We start from the raw sequence: 21,980 nt of genomic DNA on the forward strand, positions 1-21,980 counted from the left end.
AGTTTTGGATTTTGTCACATTATAATTATTATAACACGTTATTTGTCTCATTATAAACTTTAATAAATGTTTCACATTGTTGGCAAATGTTTCAACTATGTTACGAGATATTTTTCAACATTGGAAGTTCCACATGTGTAATGGCGGGAACTTTGAAAATTACTTTAATATGCAAAACTGTGACCCAATCATATTGCATTGGCCGTTTACTTCAAAGTCTTGAATGTGGCACGCCCATTAAAACTGAGTGTTTGAAAGAGAGGGTCAAAACAGGATTGAAAATACCTTATCATTACTTCTAAATTAGGATATTTGTTATGTAATTTTTTTTTATCATTATAAGTGGACCTTAGAGAACAAAAAAATGCCGTTCTGTCAGGACCACTATCGTCAAATACGATTGACAGTTAGCATACAGTTACGATTAGCGGTATGGTTCTGTTCTGGCCAAGAACTCCCTTAGCAGCAATAAACCCCTTAGGGTAAACAGAACAGAACCAACATGAATGTATTGCAGATATCATTAATTCAAGATTTTAAAGTACAACATCATTCGAGAATTTATTCTGAATTTAAAGGGCACTCAGAAGGCCAAATACTGACTGCACGAGAGGAGAAGCTGGGGATGGAGGAGGGTAATTAGCTCTTGAGAACGTGATAGCTGCAAGCTTATGTAATAATAATAATAATTTGTTACATTTATATAGCGCTTTTTCTGAGACCTCAAAGCGCTTTACATAGAAGTGGGGAATCTCCTCAACCACCACCAATGTGCAGCATCCACTTGGATGATGCGACGGCAGCCATATTGCGCCAGAACGCTCACCACACACCAGCTTACTGGTGGAGAGGAGACAGTGATGAAGCCAATCAGTATATATGTGTATATATATGTGTATATGTATATATATGTATACAGTGATACGTAATCCTATAGGTAGACGTGGATCAGCTGAAGAGTCAGCTGATGCGAGCTTGACTAATTTACCTGCCAGAACTGACGCTATATGCTTAATTTCATGACCCTTTAAGATTATTTATCTTCTTATTTAACTTCACTTACATGGGCTTGGTGAAAAGGCCTGAGACCTTCTTGCAGTTCTTGTTATCTCCTCCACAGACACCACACTTGTCAAACTTTTTGTTAGATCCCAGTTTTCCATCACAGCCTGCCTTGATGCATTTGCCTTGGACACAGACTGATGAGGAGTCAGGAGAACATGGTGTACCATCAACAACCTATAAAAAGCAGAGAAAAATGATTTAAATGATTAAAAATTTAAACGTAATTGCAGCATTTTATGGTGACTACAAGGGCAATTTTTTTACAACACATGTTTTCTTTAAAAAACAATGATTCATGTACTGATGATTTAGATGAATAAATTATTATTTTTTATTTGTAACTGAGTGAAATTATAGATATTAAAATAAAGATATACAGAAGATGTATGCATTAGAGGATTACATTAGATAAATCCTTTACATTAGATAAAGTGCTCAGTGTCAGAGCAGCTTTGCAAAACAGGCTGATTTCATTTTCTTTTTTCTTTTTTTTTTTGTGGCGTTTTTGCCTTTATTGTGAACTGGGAGAGAAAGGGACGGGATCGGGACTCGAATTTGGGTCGCCCGAAGTGCAATCACGCTACATGTTACATGCTACACGCTGCCTACGAGGCTATCGGATTCAACAAAAGGCTGATTTCTAAGTATGACGTGATGTGTGGGCGTCCAGCCGAAAGTGAAATAAATTAGTCCAGTATGTCTACCTAGTGAAAAAAACCTATACCAAAATGGATTTAAAATAGCACGAAATAAATGTAAGCATACTACAAAACCATTAACATATTTACTGATATATCGCTTGAGACTTACTGATATAAATATTATAATTCAACTTTATTTGGAGTACTTCTTTATTGCACAATGCACATTTCTTAATATTAAGCCTAAAATGTATTTTAATATCACTATTAGTAAGGATAGTATGATCTCTGTATAATATCATTCTTTAAATTCTAAATATTTAAAGTATACCTAAAGAATACTTGCAATACTTCCACTTTAGCACAATCAAATATACTTAAGTATATCTTTAGTTGGACCTCAGCACTATTTCCAGATAACTAAAGTGCCTTAAGTACAAAATTAGTTGTTCCAATTTAGCAGACTTTAAGTACAATTTAGTACACCAAAAGTACAGTTGCAGGGTATTTTTATTATAAATGGGTATTTACATAAATATATAAATGTATGTATAAACTTTTTTGCCTTTGGCAAAACATGACTTGAGTAGATTAGAGTTTTTTCAGTCTCCTTAAGAGAAAAGTTTCTACAGTGTCAAAGCCTGGTTAAAACAGCATGTCAGTTTCATAAACATACCTTTAGCCATGCACTAGTCATGACATAACTGTTGCATCTGTACAGTTTCACTCCACACAACACTATCTCACAAAAGATAGGCCCTTTCACCTTGATTATCTTTCCTCTTCCTGACCTCTCCGCTCTGTCTGCAGTGACTAAGCTCACCATGTACTTTCTTCTCGTGCGTATAGTAATATATGTTTTACCTTTCAATAAATTCTTAGATGAATGTCCACTAACTCATAACTGTTCTGATATTGCATGTATAGCCTTTCATGTACCAAACTATTGCAAATGTATTTTATGGTGTTAAGGTGTCTTAGGTTCACTTTATATCATAATCTCTTGTACTCGCTTACAGGATGTAAACTGTAGGAGACCCTATAAATTAATGTGTTTTCCGCATCCCCCATAAAGCACTCAAGCTCCATTATCTCCAGTGAGAGATGCTCTTTTTCATGAGACACAAACTAGGTTATATATTATATTACCTAAGACTATATATATGACTAAAATATGATATTATTAATGTTATTATATTATGTTAACTCATATATTTCCCCTGAATGCATGATATTCATATTAAAATTAAATATTAAAATAATATTTTTGTATTTATATATTTTTTATGAATTTGAACCCAACTTTGTTATATATTTTTTACAAGTCATTTCTAAATGTGGTAGATGGTTCTTAACACTTATTGCTCACCTTTGGTGCAAGAACATAGAAGTATCCTGTTCCATTTGCCCTGCAGATCAGCTTGCACATATCTTTGGCCGACACACCAGAATATTTGGGCACCCACACCACAGAAGGGGTGAGCCGGTTAGTGTTCAGACTAAACCCATTGTAAGCTTCACACTGCTCCTCACGATAGCTCTTGCCTAAAAAAAGGAGGCAGATGAAAAAAGAGCACATTCTTGAAATATTTGATTCCATATGCAAGTCATACAAAAAAACTAAAATTATTCCAAATGATTTTTGTTTACTTAATGTATCCATTGATGCAGATTTTTTTTGGATAAAAAACAATTTGAAATGGTTTTTAAACCTGTGTCAGTGCATGGGGATAGGTTGCAGGACCGGTATTTGACCCTCACTCCCTGACAGTATTTGCCTTCGTTCTCTGGCACTGGGTTGTCACACTCTCTCTTAGACAGCTGCACACCACCTCCACAAGTTCTGGAGCAGGTACCAAATGGCCCCCATTTACCCCATCTGCCATCCACCTAACAGAGAGGAACAGGAAGAGGGGGATGTCAGAGCTCACTTGACCTTTAAACATTAAACATCCCATGACAATTTAAATCCAAAACTTTTTTTGGGGGCCGGGCAGTGTGTGAAGGTACCTTAGTTTTAGTTATCTCCTGTTTCTCCATGCATGTGCCCCGCATGCAAAGCTGTCCGTCCCCGCAGCTGGTTCCATCTGCCCACGGAAAGTGTCTTGTCTGGCACACCAGTTGCCCACGGGTCTTCCCTGTGCACCATAAGCGCTGACATGGTGCCTGCATGAATGGGCACGGCTTTGAGCCGGCACCGAAGGCAAGCTCACACTGCCGCTCTAAACCATACGATGCACCAGGAAGCACGTCTGGAAGAGCTAATGGTTTCTGAGGTTGATCCAGCAGACAATCACCTGCAACGATATCAAAGAATAACAGAAAGTTACATATATACAGTATGAAATTGTATTTACAGCACTTTAGATATTTATGCTTGCTCTAATTTTACCTGTTTTCCTTATTATTTTATTAAAATATACAATTATTTAAAAAAAAAAAAAAAAAAAACTGGGGTGAAAAAGGTATAATTTTAGGGCTTTGGGTCATTTTGACCCGTGAGGGAAGGATTTGTTACAGAATGCAAGGAGAGGATGATGGTTATAATACAAAAAGTATTGTTTTTAACAGTAAGGAACTAAAGTTTAAATAGATGACTAAAATGTGGGCATGACATATTTGTTTTAGATTTTTATGTTTATCACAGATGTAGTCTACATACACGTCTTAGTCTACAGAGGGCAAATACCAACCCTGAGAGGGGTTTGAATCCCACAGGGACCCCACTGTAAACCTTCACAGAAACACTCCAGTCAAACAGTTACATCAGTTGCCACACTGTTTAAACAAAAATTTAGATCACAGAATTTTTGCAAGCTGTAACTTAAGCTGACCTTGAGACATCTATTGCTTTGAAGACAGCTTTTTAGAAAGCACCAACACTGAGGTGTTAAACCCAGACTCTCTAAATCACTCTATTTAGCCCTAAGCTGACTCATATAAACTACCATTCAAAAGGGTACGGTAAGATTTTTTAAATGTTTTTAAAAAAAATCTTTTGTGCTCACCAAGGCTGCATTTATTAAAAAATACTGTAAAACAGTACAATTTTGAAATATTATTACAATTTCAAATGACTTTTTTATAATATTTAAAAAAATTAAATTACTCCAGTTATTCAGTGTCACATAATCAGAAATCATTCTAATATACTGAGTTGATGCTCAAGAAACATTTCTTAATATTACAGATTTTATATTATATGGTTGTGCTGCTTAATATTTTTTGGGAGAAACGTGATTTTTCAGCCACCACCTATAGACGAGGAGCACCTGAGGCAATGGCGGAAGGCGCTAAACTTGAAGTACCCACCCAAGCACCCCTATGTGTGTTCGAACCATTTGCCAACTGACGAACACCCTTACCCCGAGAAATGGCTCAGCTACGATGTTCCGGTAAAGAAGTCGGGTGCTGAACAGGTTGTCAGATTCAGGTAAGCTAACTTAACGTTTCCTAACTGTTAGCTATGTGCTTGTTAGCCTAATGTTAGATTCGTGAAGTCCGTTCTATGAATACATTTCAGATCAGTAACGAGTCGTTAACAAAATACAACGAATCTTGCATGATTACCATTGCCCACCAATATATGTCATCTTTGTGATATGGACCTAAGGGTCTGAAATAATGAATGAATGAATATTCACGATAGTACAAGATAGGCTATTATGGTACATTACAGTCTTACAATAGCTCACATTATTCCTGTAAATTACAGAGATTGACGATGCTAGCAGGCCAGCTAGCTACATCTCTCATTCAGATATTGATATTGATATTGACCTACGTAGGAGATTAGGAGATTGTGTGTATACTGTCTCATTGTTAATGCCTCTCTCTCTCACACACTGTTCTGTGTAAGTATGGGTGCCGTCATATATTAGTACTTAAAATAGATCATGAGAATTAATGTAAAAATGTTTATGGTTATATTATTTCCATAGATGCATCGATGAGCGTCAGTGATGCAGTGGACAACTGTGAGGATGATCACATCCACATCCACATGCCCCAGACCTGTGATGCAGAAACACAATGGGAGGATCCATCTGTCTCTGACCCCAACTACGCTTCAAAATCTCAACTCAACCTGAAGCCACCTACATCTGAAATGGGAACACAATGCGTTGAGCCGGCACCATTGTACATAACTCTGCTGAGAAACGGCCACCTTTGTCAGCTCTACACAGGGTTGACATTGGATGCATTCCATTCAGTTGCCGAGCACCTTACCAATTCATACACCAACAGCTTTCAGCTACACACTTGGGATCAGCTCCTGATGACTCTGATGAAGCTGCGTCTTAATTTATTGCAGGGTGATCTTGCTGAAAGGTTTGGTGTTTTTCAGTCCATTATAAGAAAGGTGATTTCATGTTGGCTTGACATCATTGAGGAGAAGATTAGGTGTTACATACCATGGCTTCCCAGGGAGACAATCCAGGCAACAATGCCTCAGTGTTTCAGAGAACAATTTCCAAACACAACATGGGTGATCGACTGTCCAGACACCCCTTCAAAAGCCACGCAACCTTGACTCAAGAGGTGAGTCCTACAGCCATTACTACAGCCAGAACACCATCAAATACCTGGTCTCCATACGCTGATTTCACGCAGCCGTTATTTTGAAATCGAAAGCGAGGCTCCGGTGGGAAGAAAACCGGAAGTGTCGCCTTTAATCACAGGAGAGTCGTGAATGTGATAGCGTATTGTTGTGTTTAATGATGTTGTGTCAATTCTAAAAATGTACAAACATTTCTTTCATACTTTAGACTATATACAGTGAAATTCATTTATAAATAAAATAATTTTTTTATATATAATTCAGAATGTAAAAAACGAAGCAGGAATGAACTATATACATATCCTATATTGGATATTAACATCCAATAGTGTAAATCGCGGCAGCAGCTTCAGGTTGGTAATCCAAGGCATTGTTGTTTATCTTTACTTCCGGGGTTCTTCCCACCGGAGCCTCACTTTCGATTTCAAAATGGCGGCTGCGTGAAATCAGCGTATTGCACCGTGTGGACTGATCATGTTCATCTCACCAGCGTATGGAAGAAGGTGCAGTGATAAATTCATAACTGCAAATTCAGGGTTCCTGGAATACCTTCGTCCAGGCGATGAAGTAATGGCAGACAGAGGCTTCACCATTACCGATCTCCTCTATGAAAGAAAGGTGAAACTTGTCCTTCCAGCATTCACCAAGAGAGGCATGCAACTCTCTGAAGAAGACACCACTAACACTAGGCGAATCGCCAATGTACGTGTCCACGTTGAGCGGGTCATATGCCGACTTAAAAACTTCAAAGTGCCGTCTCAAACATTTCCAATTAACTTCACCCCTAAAATTGATACAATTCTGAGAATTTGTGCAGCCCTGTGCAACCTTCGAAGCGAAATAATTTCTGATATAGAGGATGAATAAATATTGATTTGTAGCCAGGTGCGTTCCACGTCTGTCTATACTTTCTGCTTTGGTTTTGCTTTAACTAATCAGTGTAAACAGTGTAAGTAGTTATTTTTTATAAACCTTTACAATGTGACCAGATGTTACCTGTTGTGAATAGTTATTTTTATATGACCAGATGTTACCTGTCAGTAATTTATTATAAAACCATATAATGTGAGCTCTGTAGATTCCCCTTAAAACTTAAAGGAATTAAGTCTTCTGGTTAGAAGGAATAAGTCATGTCAAGTTTGTAAATGAATTCCATCTTGGTTTATTACTTTTTAAATATACTTTAAATTAAATGGTGAAATATTACCTCTACATGAAGAGGCATCAGTAGAAGGTGTCTCTAGCTTCATGAAAACATCAAACACTTCTTACAACTGATTTTATACAACTTATTTAATCATTTATATTTTTCTTAAACACAAAATCACAAATGTATCTCTTGTTTAACACAACCAATTTAAAATTCATCCCACCACAATTACCTAATATCCTATCCTTAACCCTAATTATTCTCATTCCTGTTTATTTACAAAGCTGCAAGTATCTTGTGGAAAGCAACATAATTATAATTTTTCATTGCTGCTTCATCAACTCTTTCTGACAGGACGAAGTAGTTAAATATGTCCCCATAGGTTACCTCTGGCCACTTCTTCATATCGTCTACCCACGTTAACAATGCCGATGAATGGGACAACAAGAGACCATCTGATTGTCGTACAAAGTTTTCTCCGTGCTCCCAATTTAAAACATTTACGGTATTAACATTATTTGTCATTTCGCTAAAGTTTTGGATAGCTATAAACAATCTTCTAACTACTGAACTAGCTACCGGATGTGCCGTGTCAGTTTAGCGGAAGTCGAATGACAAAATGCGGAAGAGTGAAGTATTAAAAGTGGGTGGGGCGGAATAAGGTGAAAACAGTTGAGAAAGAAAGTCTTAATGTCTTATGTCTTAAAGCGCCTGCATTTACCAGCTGCTGTCTTTAATGTTAATCAAAAAAAAAAAAAATCACTCCCTGGCATTGACTGAATATGAATATTGATGAATATTGGTGTACCTGAACACCTACATACCTGAAACCTGATTTATTTGTGCTATTGCAGATTTTCTCTCAGACCTATTAGTCAATGTCGATAAAGCACTAATTGTTGGAGATTTTAACATACACGTAGATAATCCAAATGATGCGTTAGGAGCTGCGTTTACAGATTTATTAAATTCATTTGGGGTCAAGCAAAACGTCACCGGACCAACACATCGTCTTAATCATACACTTGATTTAATTATATCACATGGAACCGATCCAACCGATATAGATATCATTCCACAAAGTGATGAAGTCACTGATCACTACATGGTAACTTGCATATTACGTACTGCTGTAATATGTCATGCGGCGTCGCGTTATCAACCAGGCAGAACAATCCTCCCATCCACCATAGATAATTTCTCAAATTGCTTATCTAATCTGTCTCAGCTGCTGCCTGAACCCAAACAAACAGATGAACTAAAAGAACTAACTAGCACTATGAGCACCATTCTCTCTAGAACATTGGATGTGGTTGCACCTATTAAATTAAAAAAGGTCAGAGAGAAAAATAAAGCACCATGGTATAACAATACTACGCATGTTTTAAAGAGAGAAACGCGTATTTTAGAGCGTAAATGGAAACAAACTAATTTAGAGGTCTTTAGAATCGCGTGGAAAGACAGTATGTCACGTTATAAAAAGGCCCTAAAAGCGGCCAGGGCTGAGCACCTCCGCAAACTAATAGAAAACAACCAAAACAATCCAAGGTTTTTATTTAACACCGTGGCTAGACTAACAAATAAACAGACGTCACCCGAACAAAATATCCCGTTACAGTTCAGTAGTAATGATTTCATGAACTTCTTCACTGAGAAAATAGAAAGCATCAGAACCACAATTGTAAACGTTCAATCTTCAATCGCGCCTTATAATTCAGCTTCAATTATCACCCCGAAAGAACAATTACAGTGCTTTGCAACTATAGAACAAAAAGAGTTAAATAAACTTATCACTTCATCTAAAACAACAACATGTTTATTAGATCCTATACCAACTAAACTACTGAAAGAAGTGTTACCTGTAGTGGAAGATCCTCTCCTCAATATTATTAACTCGTCTTTATCTTTAGGTCATGTTCCAAGAACATTTAAACTGGCAGTTATAAAACCTCTCATTAAGAAACCACAATTAGATCATAATAATCTAGCAAATTATAGACCCATTTCAAATCTTCCATTTATGTCTAAAATATTAGAAAAAGTGGTGTCCGCTCAACTGGGCTCTTTCTTGCAACAAAATGAGATCTATGAAAAGTTTCAGTCTGGATTCAGACCGCATCATAGCACTGAAACTGCGCTCGTTAAAATCACAAATGATTTACTTTTAGCTTCTGACCAAGGCTGTATCTCAATACTAGTTTTACTTGATCTTAGTGCTGCGTTCGATACTATAGATCATACATTACTCTTAGATCGACTACAAAATTATACTGGTGTTCAAGGACAAGCACTAAGCTGGTTCAAATCATACCTATCTGACCGCTACCATTTTGTCTATTTAAATGGAGAAAAATCGATCATAACTCCAGTAAACTATGGAGTGCCGCAGGGATCTGTATTAGGCCCTCTGTTATTTTCAATATATATGATGCCACTTGGAAATATTATAAGGAAACATGGAATTAGTTTCCATTGTTATGCTGATGACACTCAAATATATATTTCATCACGGCCGGATGAAAACGCAAAATTTTCCAAATTGACAGAGTGTGTTAAAGATATAAAAGATTGGATGACCCGTAATTTTCTTTTATTAAATCCAGACAAGACAGAGGTAATACTTATCGGTTCAAAAAACCGCCCACAAAACCTCGCACAATACAACTTTAACATCATAGGATGTCCTGTTACTTTATCCTCTACAGTAAAAGACCTGGGTGTCATACTCGATTGTAACCTGTCTTTTGAAAATCATATTTCATATGTTACAAAAACAGCATTTTTCCACCTTAGAAACATTGCTAAGCTACGTAATATGCTATCAGTTTCTGATGCAGAAAAGTTAGTTCATGCATTCATGACCTCGAGACTGGATTACTGTAATGCTTTACTAGCTGGTTGTCCTGCATCCTCAATAAACAAGCTACAGTTAGTCCAAAATGCCGCCGCTAGAGTTCTTACTAGATCAAGAAAATATGATCATATAACACCGATTTTATCATCACTGCATTGGTTACCTATAAAGTTCCGTATTAATTACAAGGTATTGCTACTGACCTATAAAGCCCTAAACGGCTTAGCTCCAGTCTATTTAACGGATCTTTTATCACCCTATAATCCATCGCGCTCTTTAAGATCACTAAATTCAAGGCTTTTGGTCATACCTAGGATATCCAGAACCACCAAAGGAGGGAGAGCATTCTCACATTTGGCTCCAAAACTCTGGAATAGTCTTCCTGATACTGTTCGTTGCTCAGACTCGCTCTCCCAGTTTAAAACTAGATTAAAGTCGCATCTCTTCAGCCAGGCATTCATATAATCCTACAGTTCAAACTACAATCCGGCCTCTAGCTCATAAATGCCAGAGGAGAACTGGCCCCCGACTGAGCCTGGGTTCTCCCAAGGTTTTTTTTTTCTCCATTAGGTCACCTGATGGAGTTTTAGGACACCATTAGGTCACTTGATGAAGTTTTTCGGTTCCTTGCCACTGTTGCCTTTGGCTTGCTCAGTTGGGGATATTTTGGGGATATTTAATTTAATTTTATCAATCAATAAATTCCTCTTGAAACAAACTTTGTTGTATTATTTTAATTTAATACTGTGAAGATGCTTTGATACAATCTGTATTGTGAAAAGCGCTATACAAATAAACTTGACTTGACTTGACTTGACTATTGCTTGTGCTTTGCTTATAGTGAACTTTAACTTATATGAATAATTTTGCTGTAATAATAAGCTTATTTATTAGAATAAAAAAAATACATGTGCTTTGAGTCAGGCTGCCCATTCGGACTTTCTCAAGCCAACATCAAAATTTGTTTACAAACTTAACCTCTAGTTAATGTCTTTACTGTCACTTTTGATCAATTTAACGCTTCCTTGCTGAATTAAATGATTAGTTTATATATTTTTTTAAACGTATGGCTCGTTTCCACCGAGCGGTACGGTACGCAATTATTTCCGTTTCCACTGTCCAAAAGTTGTGAATGGTACCAAAATGCCGAACCATACCGTACCACTTTTTCGGTACCCTTCCGTTGGGGTACCTAGCACAGTGGTATGGTACCTAAAGGGTGGAGGTAGACTCACTGCAGAACGTTGATTGGTCGACAGAGAATCATCACTTGCATGTGCTACAAGAGGAATGACAACATAATAAGCGCTATTTTTTAATATACAGTTGAAATATAATACTACTGTTATTGTGTAATGAAATGCAGTTTTAAGAGTTTTTCAGTTGAGAATGTAGTTGTTTAAAGCTCAAATCTGTGGTTTATTTATAAAGATTTATAAAAAATGTATCCAGGTTATGAGATCCATTCCAGGCGATCACCGGGCGCTCTGCGCTCATGTACCCCGCCTGGAACAGCCTTTCCAGTCGTTCTGACATTTGTCGCTGACTCTGACGTCTCTGTAGTGCTTAAACATGAGATATAATTCGTCTTGTGTAGACCTAACGGGCGATCTTTGGTCTCGTGAATCTATAATTTGTTCCCTGGCCAATTGTTTTGGCTGAGGGCTGAGTGAAGTTTCATATATTTAGGCTATTTAACTTTACCATTGTAACGTTAGACTAGAGCACTGAATTTGTATATTTGGCTGAATTGTTCGCTTTATTTCTTATTGTATAGCTTCTTGTACCTTTTACTTAGACTTTTATAATGGCTATTACTGATAAAACTGAAATTTAACAAAAAGAGATAGGGTTAAGTTTTGTCATTTTTCATTTTATTACAAGATGATCACTGTAATGTTGTTTATTGCAACATTTGTTGTTTAGTACAAAAGCACATATTGCCTGGAATATGTTTAACATTTTTTTAAATTTAAACGAAAAGAGGCAGGGTTGTGTTTTATATTTGTTTTGTTATAAATAGGCTAACGATATGCATGGGGTGAATATAATCAATACACATTGCCTGAACCACATTTGTGAGCCTATAATGTTTCAAATGTCTTTAAATGAAAACGAAAAGAGGCAGAGTGGTGTTTCATAACATATTTCGTTTTATTGTGGCCTAAAATGTAAATACAGAGATAACCGGAGTAGCAGAGTGAGCTGAGTGACGCTTTCAAGAACGGCTGTTCCATTTGCAGAATTAACGGACTTGCGTCCTCGGGAGTTCTTCTGAGTCGAACTTGGTAAGTCCGAACTTTGCGTACTTGGTATTGAGAAATGCCTAATGTCGGAGCGCGTTTTCTAGTGACAAACAGCCACATGCCGAGAAGCAAGAACAAGATCTGACGTCAATCGTTTCTTTCCGGCAAACACCACGCCTACAGTACCAAGTAAGGGTCCTGTTGGCGGTGGAAACGCAAGCCGGATCAGGGTTTACCGTCCCAAATTGTACTGGACTGTACTGTACCGTACCGTACTGTACCGCACCACTCGGTGGAAACAAGCCATTACTGACCCTAAACAGTTGGGTACATAGCTGCTCCAACCCTCATGTTAAACACGTAACTTCATTAGACACTAATGCAATCAATAAATAAAACATCTTTAGCAAAAAAAAAATCTATAGCTTAAATGACAAAATTATATTTTTTTTTAAACTGACCACACTACATTTTGATATAAACATATATTTGTAAAGGCATTCAAAAAATAGTGTTATATTTCAATAGTGTTGTAATTTCTTCACTTTCACATGGCTTTACCTATGTACGGTAACCCTTTAAAGGCCAAATCTACAGGATTAGGCATTATGCAAAAGTGCACACACAGTCGCATTTGTAATTCACGTTACAAGCAAACCATATTCAGGCCACCTCAGTTTGCTTAAAAATTCATGAGCACTTTCTCAAATTCACAAAGTCTCATCCTGCTATGTTTCACTTTCTTTGACTTACCATGTCCACCGTCCAGGTAGTCGGTGATAATGGCAGCACTGCATGGGGACCAAGGACTGGTGCGGTTGATTCGGATCAGAGTGGGAGACATCATGTGATTGTCCTGCAGCTTGCCAAAAACCTCCTCACATGCCTTAACATTATCATGTGGCATATTGAATACATGTCCTGCAGCGGAGAAGGAATAAAGGGGAGAAGGAAAGAGTGAGAAATTATGAAAACACAGAAGAGGAGATAAAAAAATAGACATAAAATGCAATGTGTGCCAGCACTCCATGTTGATGTAAATGAACCATCTCTGGAAATTATACAAATGTAAGTTTAGATTTTTGCCTTTTAAATCACCAATAATTCCAATAACTTTCACACAATTTTCCTGTCAGCAATCAGACCAAAGCTATGCTGAGTCACTTCTACAATACCTCCAACAGCTCCCCACATTTCCTCCCTGGCCTTGAGAGGAAACATTTACAAAACCGCCTATGAGGCTTCCTACAGGGAAACAAGCCACTTCAATAGAGCTTATCTTTTCTCACTGTTCCACTGAGCTAATCTGAACTGAATGAACATCATATCTCTGGGACAATGTTGTCTAGATCCTCCAAAAGATTTTGGATACTGAAATAACTGGTTCTAGTCCCACATGTTTTGCAGGGTTGGCATTGGCAAGCATTCAGATAAGTGATTTCAGCCCCTCAAAATAAAATAAGTGACAATGCAATAGGCTTGTTATTGAAGCATTATGTTTGTGCTGGGAGATATAATCTGAATACTAGTTAAGGACAAACTGTTTTGAGTGTGAGTCAGTGATATTGTGCACAATGTATTAAATCAATATTTTAGCTGGGTGCACCGAATCAAACCAGCAGCTGGTCAAGTGTTACGCCCCTGGGCAGTCAATGGACGTAAGTCTCAAAGCCCTTAACTGGGCAAAGCAGATTGAGCTTATCTTGGTCCACCAACACGAAAGGAGGAGGATGAAAGGCCAGCAAGATCAGATAATATGCTATATCCGTGGGTACTTTGGGCACGTAGCCCGGTCTTGGGTGTAAGATGGCTTTAAACCTACCCGCAGCAAATTTTAGGCAGGGGGAGGCAACTGACAGGGCCTGCAAATCTCTTACCCTCTTAAGGGATGTAATAGCCAACAGAAATGCCATTTTTAGTGCTAGGAATTTCTCTGAGATTGAGTCCAGGGGCTCGAAGGGTGCCTGGAGCAACCCTTCCAGAGCAACGGCCAAATCCCAGGCCGGAACTCTAACGTGAACTGCAGACCTTGCCATGAAGGAAATGGGTTATTAATTGGTGTCTCGCTAAAGACCCATTGCCTAACATGTGTGGAAGGCAGCTATCGCTGCCATGTGGAAAAACAATCCTAAAGGAACTCTGCCACTGAATCCACTGGGCAGTTAACTGTCAAACTGGCATTCTCTACACCATAATGTGAAGACTCTCCACTTTAGGGAGCTCTAGAGTTTAGGATGGTCTCAAAAACCTCAGCTGAGAGACCATAGTTCAAGAGACGGTTCCCCTCAGGGGCCAAACCCAAATCTTCTACATCTCCGACTGGGGGTGGTAGATTTTGCCCGGTCTACAACAGAAGATCCCTCCTGGAGAGCAGCTTGCCCTGGGACCACAGAAGGATCTGGTGTGCTAGTCTGCAAAGAGGGCGCAACCTCAGACCTCCTAATTTATGTATGAGACTACCGATGTATTGTCTGTACGAACATAAACATGATAGCGTCTGAGATCTGGGAGGGAGTTATTCAGGACTAGAAATACAACCATCATCTCCAGGCAGTTTATGTGCCAAGAGAGATGATGACCTCTCCACAGACCTCAAGTCGAGCGGCTGTCATGAACCGCTCCCCAGCCTGTGAGGGAGCTTTTGAAATTGTTTTACCATGATGGCCTGGCCTAGCCTGATTTTGTTCACTGCTGAGAGAATCGACTCTACGAGCAGGAGACAGTCATGCCTGCATGGTAACCGAGTCCCAAACTAGTCCTATAAAAGTTGACCTTTAAACTCTTCTTGGAGTTTAGTCTTAACCCCAAGTGCCTTATGTGGGTGAGGGCGACATCTCGATGCTGAACCGGCATCTCTTGAGACTGAGCTAAGATTACCCTGTCGTTGATGTGATTGAACACACGGATGCCCTGGAGTCTGAGAGGAGCCAGAGCTGCATCCATGCACTTTGTAAAGGTGCGAGGGGATAATGCTAAGCTGAAAGAAAGTATCCGATACTGGTAAGATTTTCCCCCAAAAGCGAACCTTAGGAACTTCCTATGTTGAAGAAGAATGGAAATGGAAGTACGTGTTTTTTTATCTATCGTGACAAACCAGTCCTCAGATCTGATTTGAGTCATGATAAGAGAAATCGTCAACATTTTGAACCTGTATCTCCTCAGAGTATGGTGAAACTGACGCAAATCTATGATGGGACGCAACCCCCATCCTTGAAGGGGGTTGAAAGTTTTAAGTACCGGCTGAAGAACCCGGAATCCCTCTCAAGACGAGGAATACATTCAATGGCCTCCTTCGCCAAGAGAGACTAAACTCCCTGTTCCAGTACCTGAGCCTGCTCAGGGCCCACTACCATAGATAACACCCTGTTGAATCCCCCCCTTACTACAGCAAGAGTGCTGTCTCAGCCCCCAAGCACTTTGTGGGGAGGCTTGAGGAGCAACACTCTCTTTCTGCTGTTCCTATGTGAGCAGCTAGAGGCTGATGGCTGGGGTTGCTCTCTGGCAAAAACCCCTGGGGCCAGGGGCCAGCGAGGGATAAATCTCTGTAATGCTGCAGACTGTCTCTAAGCCTCCTGGAACCTTTCAACGACCGAGCAGACAGCATTGGCGAAGAGGCCAGGAGAAGACAGCGGGTCATCAAGGAGGAACTTTTATCTTGATGCCCAAGAGATTTAACCATAGATGTCTCTCCATAGCCACTAGAGCTGACATGGAGCACCCGATGACGTGGGCCATCCCCTTGGTGGCCCCTTTAATCGTGTCATACCCAACCCCCTCACCGTCATCAAGGTCCTTTAGCAGGTCGGCCTGGTATGCCTGAAGGATGGCCATTGTGTAAAGGCATTCACTAGCTTGACCTGCTGCCATGTAAGCCTAGCCTACCAGAGATAATGTTGTTCTACACGGTTTGGTGGGCAGGGTCGGGGCCTTGAGGGACGATGCAGCCTCAGCGGAGAGATAGCATGCCAGCGTCTCTTCAATCCTGGGCATCGCTCCATAGCCGTGCTCCCTCATCCCCACAAACAAAGCGTAGTTAGAGATAGTGAGGCTGGATATACGTGAGGAGAAGGGCTTTTCCCTGGACCTCAACACCTTGGTGTGGAGGTCTAGACAGAGAGGCAGGCCCGACATGGACGATGCGTTTTACTGGGCAGGAAGCGCTCATCCAGCTTGCTCTTACGATCCGATTCTTGTTTCTCAGCCAGCCAATCAATGTTTCACTTGGCCACTGCACTTGTAACAACCTCCACCAGCTCCTCATAAGCAGGGGATAGAAGTGGCGAATCCTCTAAATCCCCTGCCTCGATGGTCACAAGATCCACCTACTTCTTGCTGAAGACACAGAAGCTAATGCTGCATTGTTCTGAGTATTCTTAATAGCTTCCGCAGTACGCCGTCACACGTTGCGCCAATGACACCTGCTTCAGATGCAGTCACGCTGAGGCATTCCCCATAGCGTCGACATCAGATACAGTGTGGCATTCCCTAGAAAGGGAAACAAGCTTTTTGCCAGCAAATGTTGTAGTTACAACATCTGCCAGCAGGGGCAAACTGCTAATGAGTCAAATAGTTATAGGAGAGCCAGGGATTATGGGTAATGTAGTTTTTTCATAGACCATTTTTCTATTTTATACTGGTGTGAATAAATTCTAGCCATTTCATTCTTAACCAACGTACAGTTGGAAAACGGAATGAAACTCGAGCGCTCAATGGAGAAAATGAATGGGATTTTAAATGCCACAACCCTACTGTTGCGCTTTATACATCTGTTTACACTTACCAAGCTCATGGGCAGTAGTGAAGGCAGATGGCAACCCATCATCTTCAATCACAGAACAACTTCTCTTGGGATCACACATGGTGCCAACATCTGCCATACCCAGTGTGTCACATGTTGAAGCTCCACACAGGTCCTAGATCAGCAAAACATTAACAAATTGTGGTCATTATCCTTATCTGAATTTTTTAACACATTGTAAATGCTAATTTTGTTTGTAATTACAAGTCAAATTGAGTACAAATTACATTTTCACATATTTAACCCATACAAGGGTAAGTGTAATTTTAAATAGGCTACATTTAGCCTTCAGTAAATATACAAATGGGTGATAATGCTAGGCAGTGTCACCCAATGGCATGTGGTTTCAACAACCCAATCTCATGAAATGCATCTCTATAGCACGCATTGTATTTATCATGGAATTTATACACGGAAATAATTTTTTATGTGCATATGATACGCACTCTAAACCCCTTGGGTAGGATTAGTGGTGTGGGGTACATGCTTATTGTACACTTGGGTAGGATTAGTGGTGTGGGGTATGTGCGTATTAGTTTAAACTCATTTGCGCGTACAATGTGTTCTATAGAGATGCATTTCATGAGATCAGGCTGGGTTTCAATCATTGGTGCATAAATCCTGGCGTAAAGTTATAATATTAGTGATAATAAAAATTATTTTAAAAACTTTCGGGCAGCACTGATATGCAGGTAAATGTAACTGAAGAATCACACTAGCGTAATGAAAAGGAAAGTGAGTCAAAAATAAGAAATAGTTAGCTAGAGGAATGTGCTTTTGATTGACATGGAAATATTTCAGATACCCCAAATATCTCTTATTTTTGTTGTTGTAAAATACAATATCTCAGTCCAAAGGAATTTACAACTGACCTATATTGTGTTATATGAATTTTCTCAAAATATCTGTTGAGCCCTACTGACTAAACATCATAATAGCAGGTTTGCTGGTCAACCTTATCCCATGGTGCAACACCCTATACCAACTCCCAAAAAAGGACTAACACTGACTGCGGTCGTAACCTTAGCATTAAAAGTAGAGTTTCTTTCTGGCTACAACACGTTTAAAGGGAACAGAAGCTTCACCACATTCAAAAGAGACAGTTTATTCAACTCCTTTAACACAACTTTTGATCTGATAGTTTTGACCACAATTTAAATTGCATTGTCTAAGCTGAAGTCACAAATCAGTGTGAGCAACAACTCATATATTTATACATAAACATAAAATTGTTAGTCATTTAGTTAAAGTCCAAGACAGCTTATAAGGACAGGGGGTTTCTTCTGGTCTCTCTCATTTTGTTTTTTTTATTTGACCTAGTTCTCACATCTTCTCTACATTTCTTGATATATGAGAATCCAGCTGCTAACTCCCAATGATCATCATGGGGCTAATCATAAACAAAGTCCCCTGAATCTTTTTAGACCTTCTGATGATAGCTGCCTCACTCAAACATTCAACAGGTCAAAGAACTTCCCTGTAGTCAGGCATCTGCCAGAAATAAAGTGGTTGGGAGTGTATTCTTCAGTCATCATTTTGTGTAACAACTAATCTGTGAGACAGAGAGACAGGGATAGCTGCAGGTCATAATGGGCATGCAAAAAGGTACACAATGCTACAACAGAAACTAAACCCTAACCCTACCCCACACCCTAACAGGCTGCTATCACGACCAATTGTAAAAACCTTTCGGCATGCCCCCTACCTTTCTGCATGACCTGACTCTACACTCAGGATGAAAATACAGCAAAGTTGGAAAAAAATGCAGCCTATTATTACATGAAGGCAACATGGCCTCTTCCCACAAATGCATGTAACAGGAAAGGTGTGACCTCTTTTTCTAAATCATTCCATTCTCCACTACCTCAACACCAGCTGTTCTATGCACAAGGGTTTTTAACTTCACATGAGTGATTAAATTAGCCACTCTGCTCTAGTTACAAGTATACACAAACAATCTGAAAGCAGACGGTTTGCTGATTGGATTACTAAAGAACATGAACAATTGTAGTTGTTCACAATTATGGTGTTAAGTTCATTACTTTGGTCATATGTAGTCCACAAAGTAGACTGCTATACACAATCTATTACAAACAAACATTCAGGGAAAAATAAGTTTAAGTTCCGTGGAAATATGAAACATCTGATTAAAAATTTGAAACGCTGTAGGCCAGATCCCTGTTCTGAAAAACTTGTACTTGTGTGACCTGGATCTAAAATCTGTTTGGACTGCTGGTTGAAATATGAAGAAAAGAGCAAATAAGGTGAAAGGTTTAGTTTTTTTTCATGCAATATTTGTCAAAAACCATTTAAGATATTATCTGATCAGTTTCATGTTACACCATTGAGTTATACCCTCCGTTCAGACTCCAAGTGCCCGATAATATAAAATAAGGTATGGGCCTTTTCACTGGATTCCAGCCATCTGCCTGTGCCAGGTGGAGGAAACAAAATGGGTCCAGTGCTCTCACAATGTTAGATAAGCAGTGAGAGCAGAGACTTCCAAGTCATTTCAAGTAACTTATCTATCCACTGTTTTTTATCCATCCTCTTGGCCAGAAATCTCTTTATCCTCAGCAAAACAGGGAGGAGGAAGGGTGGAGGAGAGGGAGAGGAGGAGGAGGAGGAGGGGGGGGGGGGGGGGGGGGTATTGCCCATACTCTCCACAAGCAGCGCTGACCCAATTGGCATCCAACATTGCAAACATACGACTTTCATTATGCCTTTATAAAATCCAAACTGTTCCATATGTGCATTTCTCTCTCTTTTCCCTCTCTCACTAACTCTTGCCTTCCTTCGCACTTTCTATCTAGATCATTGTTGTACTTTCTCTGATAAACTATTTAACTCTACCCCTGCAGGGCGATAGTGGTTATATGGTTAGCAACCCAAGCAGATGTACACTTCCAACAGAGTGTCTGTGCAAACAAGCGCATAATTAAATACAGGCCACATAGCAATCAAATTGTAGTGCTTCAAAATTACAAAATTGAGATGATTTTTCTAATGATTGCAACAGTGTATTTCTCAATTATTATTTGAGAGATTTAGTTTAGCCATTTTGTTGTTGTTTCATTTTGTTCCAAATTCTCTACTGCCCAAAACGCTCAGTAAAAGAGTTTCTCTTCAATCGTACCATGTGACGAACTTGAGAACCACACAGACTGCAAAAAAACAAGCTCACATGGCAGTCAACAAGCTCCAAGCTAGTGATCATTTTCAAACCAAATATGTTGTTATATAAAAATAGGAGATGGGCCTATGTAGCCCAAGGCTGTTGGTGACTTTTAGTTTGCCAACTAAGGAACATAGCTGCAAAGGCAGATGTAGGATTGTGCAAATGTTTGATGCTGGTAACATTAGCAATGGGAGCCTTAAGAGGCCATGCATTATTATTTTTTATTTCTTGTTTTCTCAACATAACAAAGTTGTTTTCTCATGATCGTGACCTTGACAACAAAAGTTTTCTCATGATCTCAACTTAATTTTCTCATGATCTTTAACATAGAAGTGGTTTTCTGTGATCTCAATATAAAAAAACTTAATTATAACTTATATTAGACATTTGATAAACATTCATTCTTTTCTTCAGTGTTAAATGACGCAGAGAACAAATTTGAGCAAACAAGCTGAATTTCATGAGTTTCATGAATTTATGATGCTCTGGAGGCGACAAATTCTAAGCTGTGATATTAATGTTGCCCACTAGAAGGAGCCACAGGATAATACATCTTTTAAGCCTTAAAAGATATTAAAAGTTTATATCAAATGCATAGATCTTGTACATTTGCATCTTAAAATGTCAGTGCCAATGTTTTGTTTTAAGATGCACACCAGTATTGTTCTTTTTTGAGACATGTTTATAAAAGCTACTTAAATGTACTAATTGAGCTAAGGCCTAATCCTGGCTTAATCTAAACCCTGTCTGTGAAACCAGACCTACATGTTTAACTTTTATAGACCCCACTAAAGCATTTTGTTTTTCAAGATGGCAGATATGATTAAAACACTTAAAGACCCACTGAATTGCCTTGTCACGCAGCTTTGTATGATGCATTGACATAATTTCTACTGAAACAGGATGCTAAGGCAGGACATATTGAATGGCTCCTCCCCCTTTTCAGATTACTCAATAGCATTTAGTTTACCTCACAGACTACAAGTTGTACTCGACAGCACCATGGAAGCGAATCCGAGCGCTGATGATACATTGGATTCAATAGTAGAGGTGTGAATAAATTCTAGCCATTTCATTCTTAACCAGCCAGTTGGAAAACGGAATAAAACTCAAGCGTTTGAGCAACCGAACACACATCTCAAGCACATATTGCTCCATCACGTGTCAACAGTCACTTTAGCCAGGTGGTATTTATAGCATAGGGACTTTAGATTCTAGAGAGCATTTGATTGGACAGAAGATGTGATGAGAAGCTGAAGTCTGCGGTGATGTCATAAAAATCTGTGATCCATTTTAGTGGAAGTGAGAGACTGTAAGTTTTGAATGCTTATATCTTCTAAATGAGAACGTAGTCATTGTTTTGGAACACACCATCTTATTCATAACATTAAGGCTAACATATTCATACTAAAAGCTAAACAACTTACATTTTGATTTCAGGGGGCCTTTAAGTGTTAAACTGCAAGCCTAAGTAATCATACAGCACA

The 21,980-nt window shown here is 39.0% G+C and overlaps 1 protein-coding gene across 1 annotated transcript in view; it reads right to left on the reverse strand.

Annotated features, from left to right (window-relative positions):
- adamts15a (ADAM metallopeptidase with thrombospondin type 1 motif, 15a) overlaps positions 1–21,980 on the reverse strand; it is a 32,943-nt gene that overhangs the window by 3,684 nt on the left and 7,279 nt on the right. Inside the window, exons 2-7 of the mRNA XM_082169392.1 lie at positions 17,298–17,430; positions 13,271–13,438; positions 3,717–4,003; positions 3,419–3,596; positions 3,076–3,251; positions 1,064–1,239 (exon numbers count right to left, since the gene is read on the reverse strand). Coding sequence (XP_082025518.1) covers positions 1,064–1,239; positions 3,076–3,251; positions 3,419–3,596; positions 3,717–4,003; positions 13,271–13,438; positions 17,298–17,430 — 1,118 coding nt within the window. The remainder of the gene's footprint in view (positions 1–1,063; positions 1,240–3,075; positions 3,252–3,418; positions 3,597–3,716; positions 4,004–13,270; positions 13,439–17,297; positions 17,431–21,980) is intronic.

The sequence above is a fragment of the Leuciscus leuciscus genome (genome assembly GCF_965113295.1).
Source record: "Leuciscus leuciscus genome assembly, chromosome: 5".
NCBI lineage: Eukaryota > Metazoa > Chordata > Actinopteri > Cypriniformes > Leuciscidae > Leuciscus > Leuciscus leuciscus.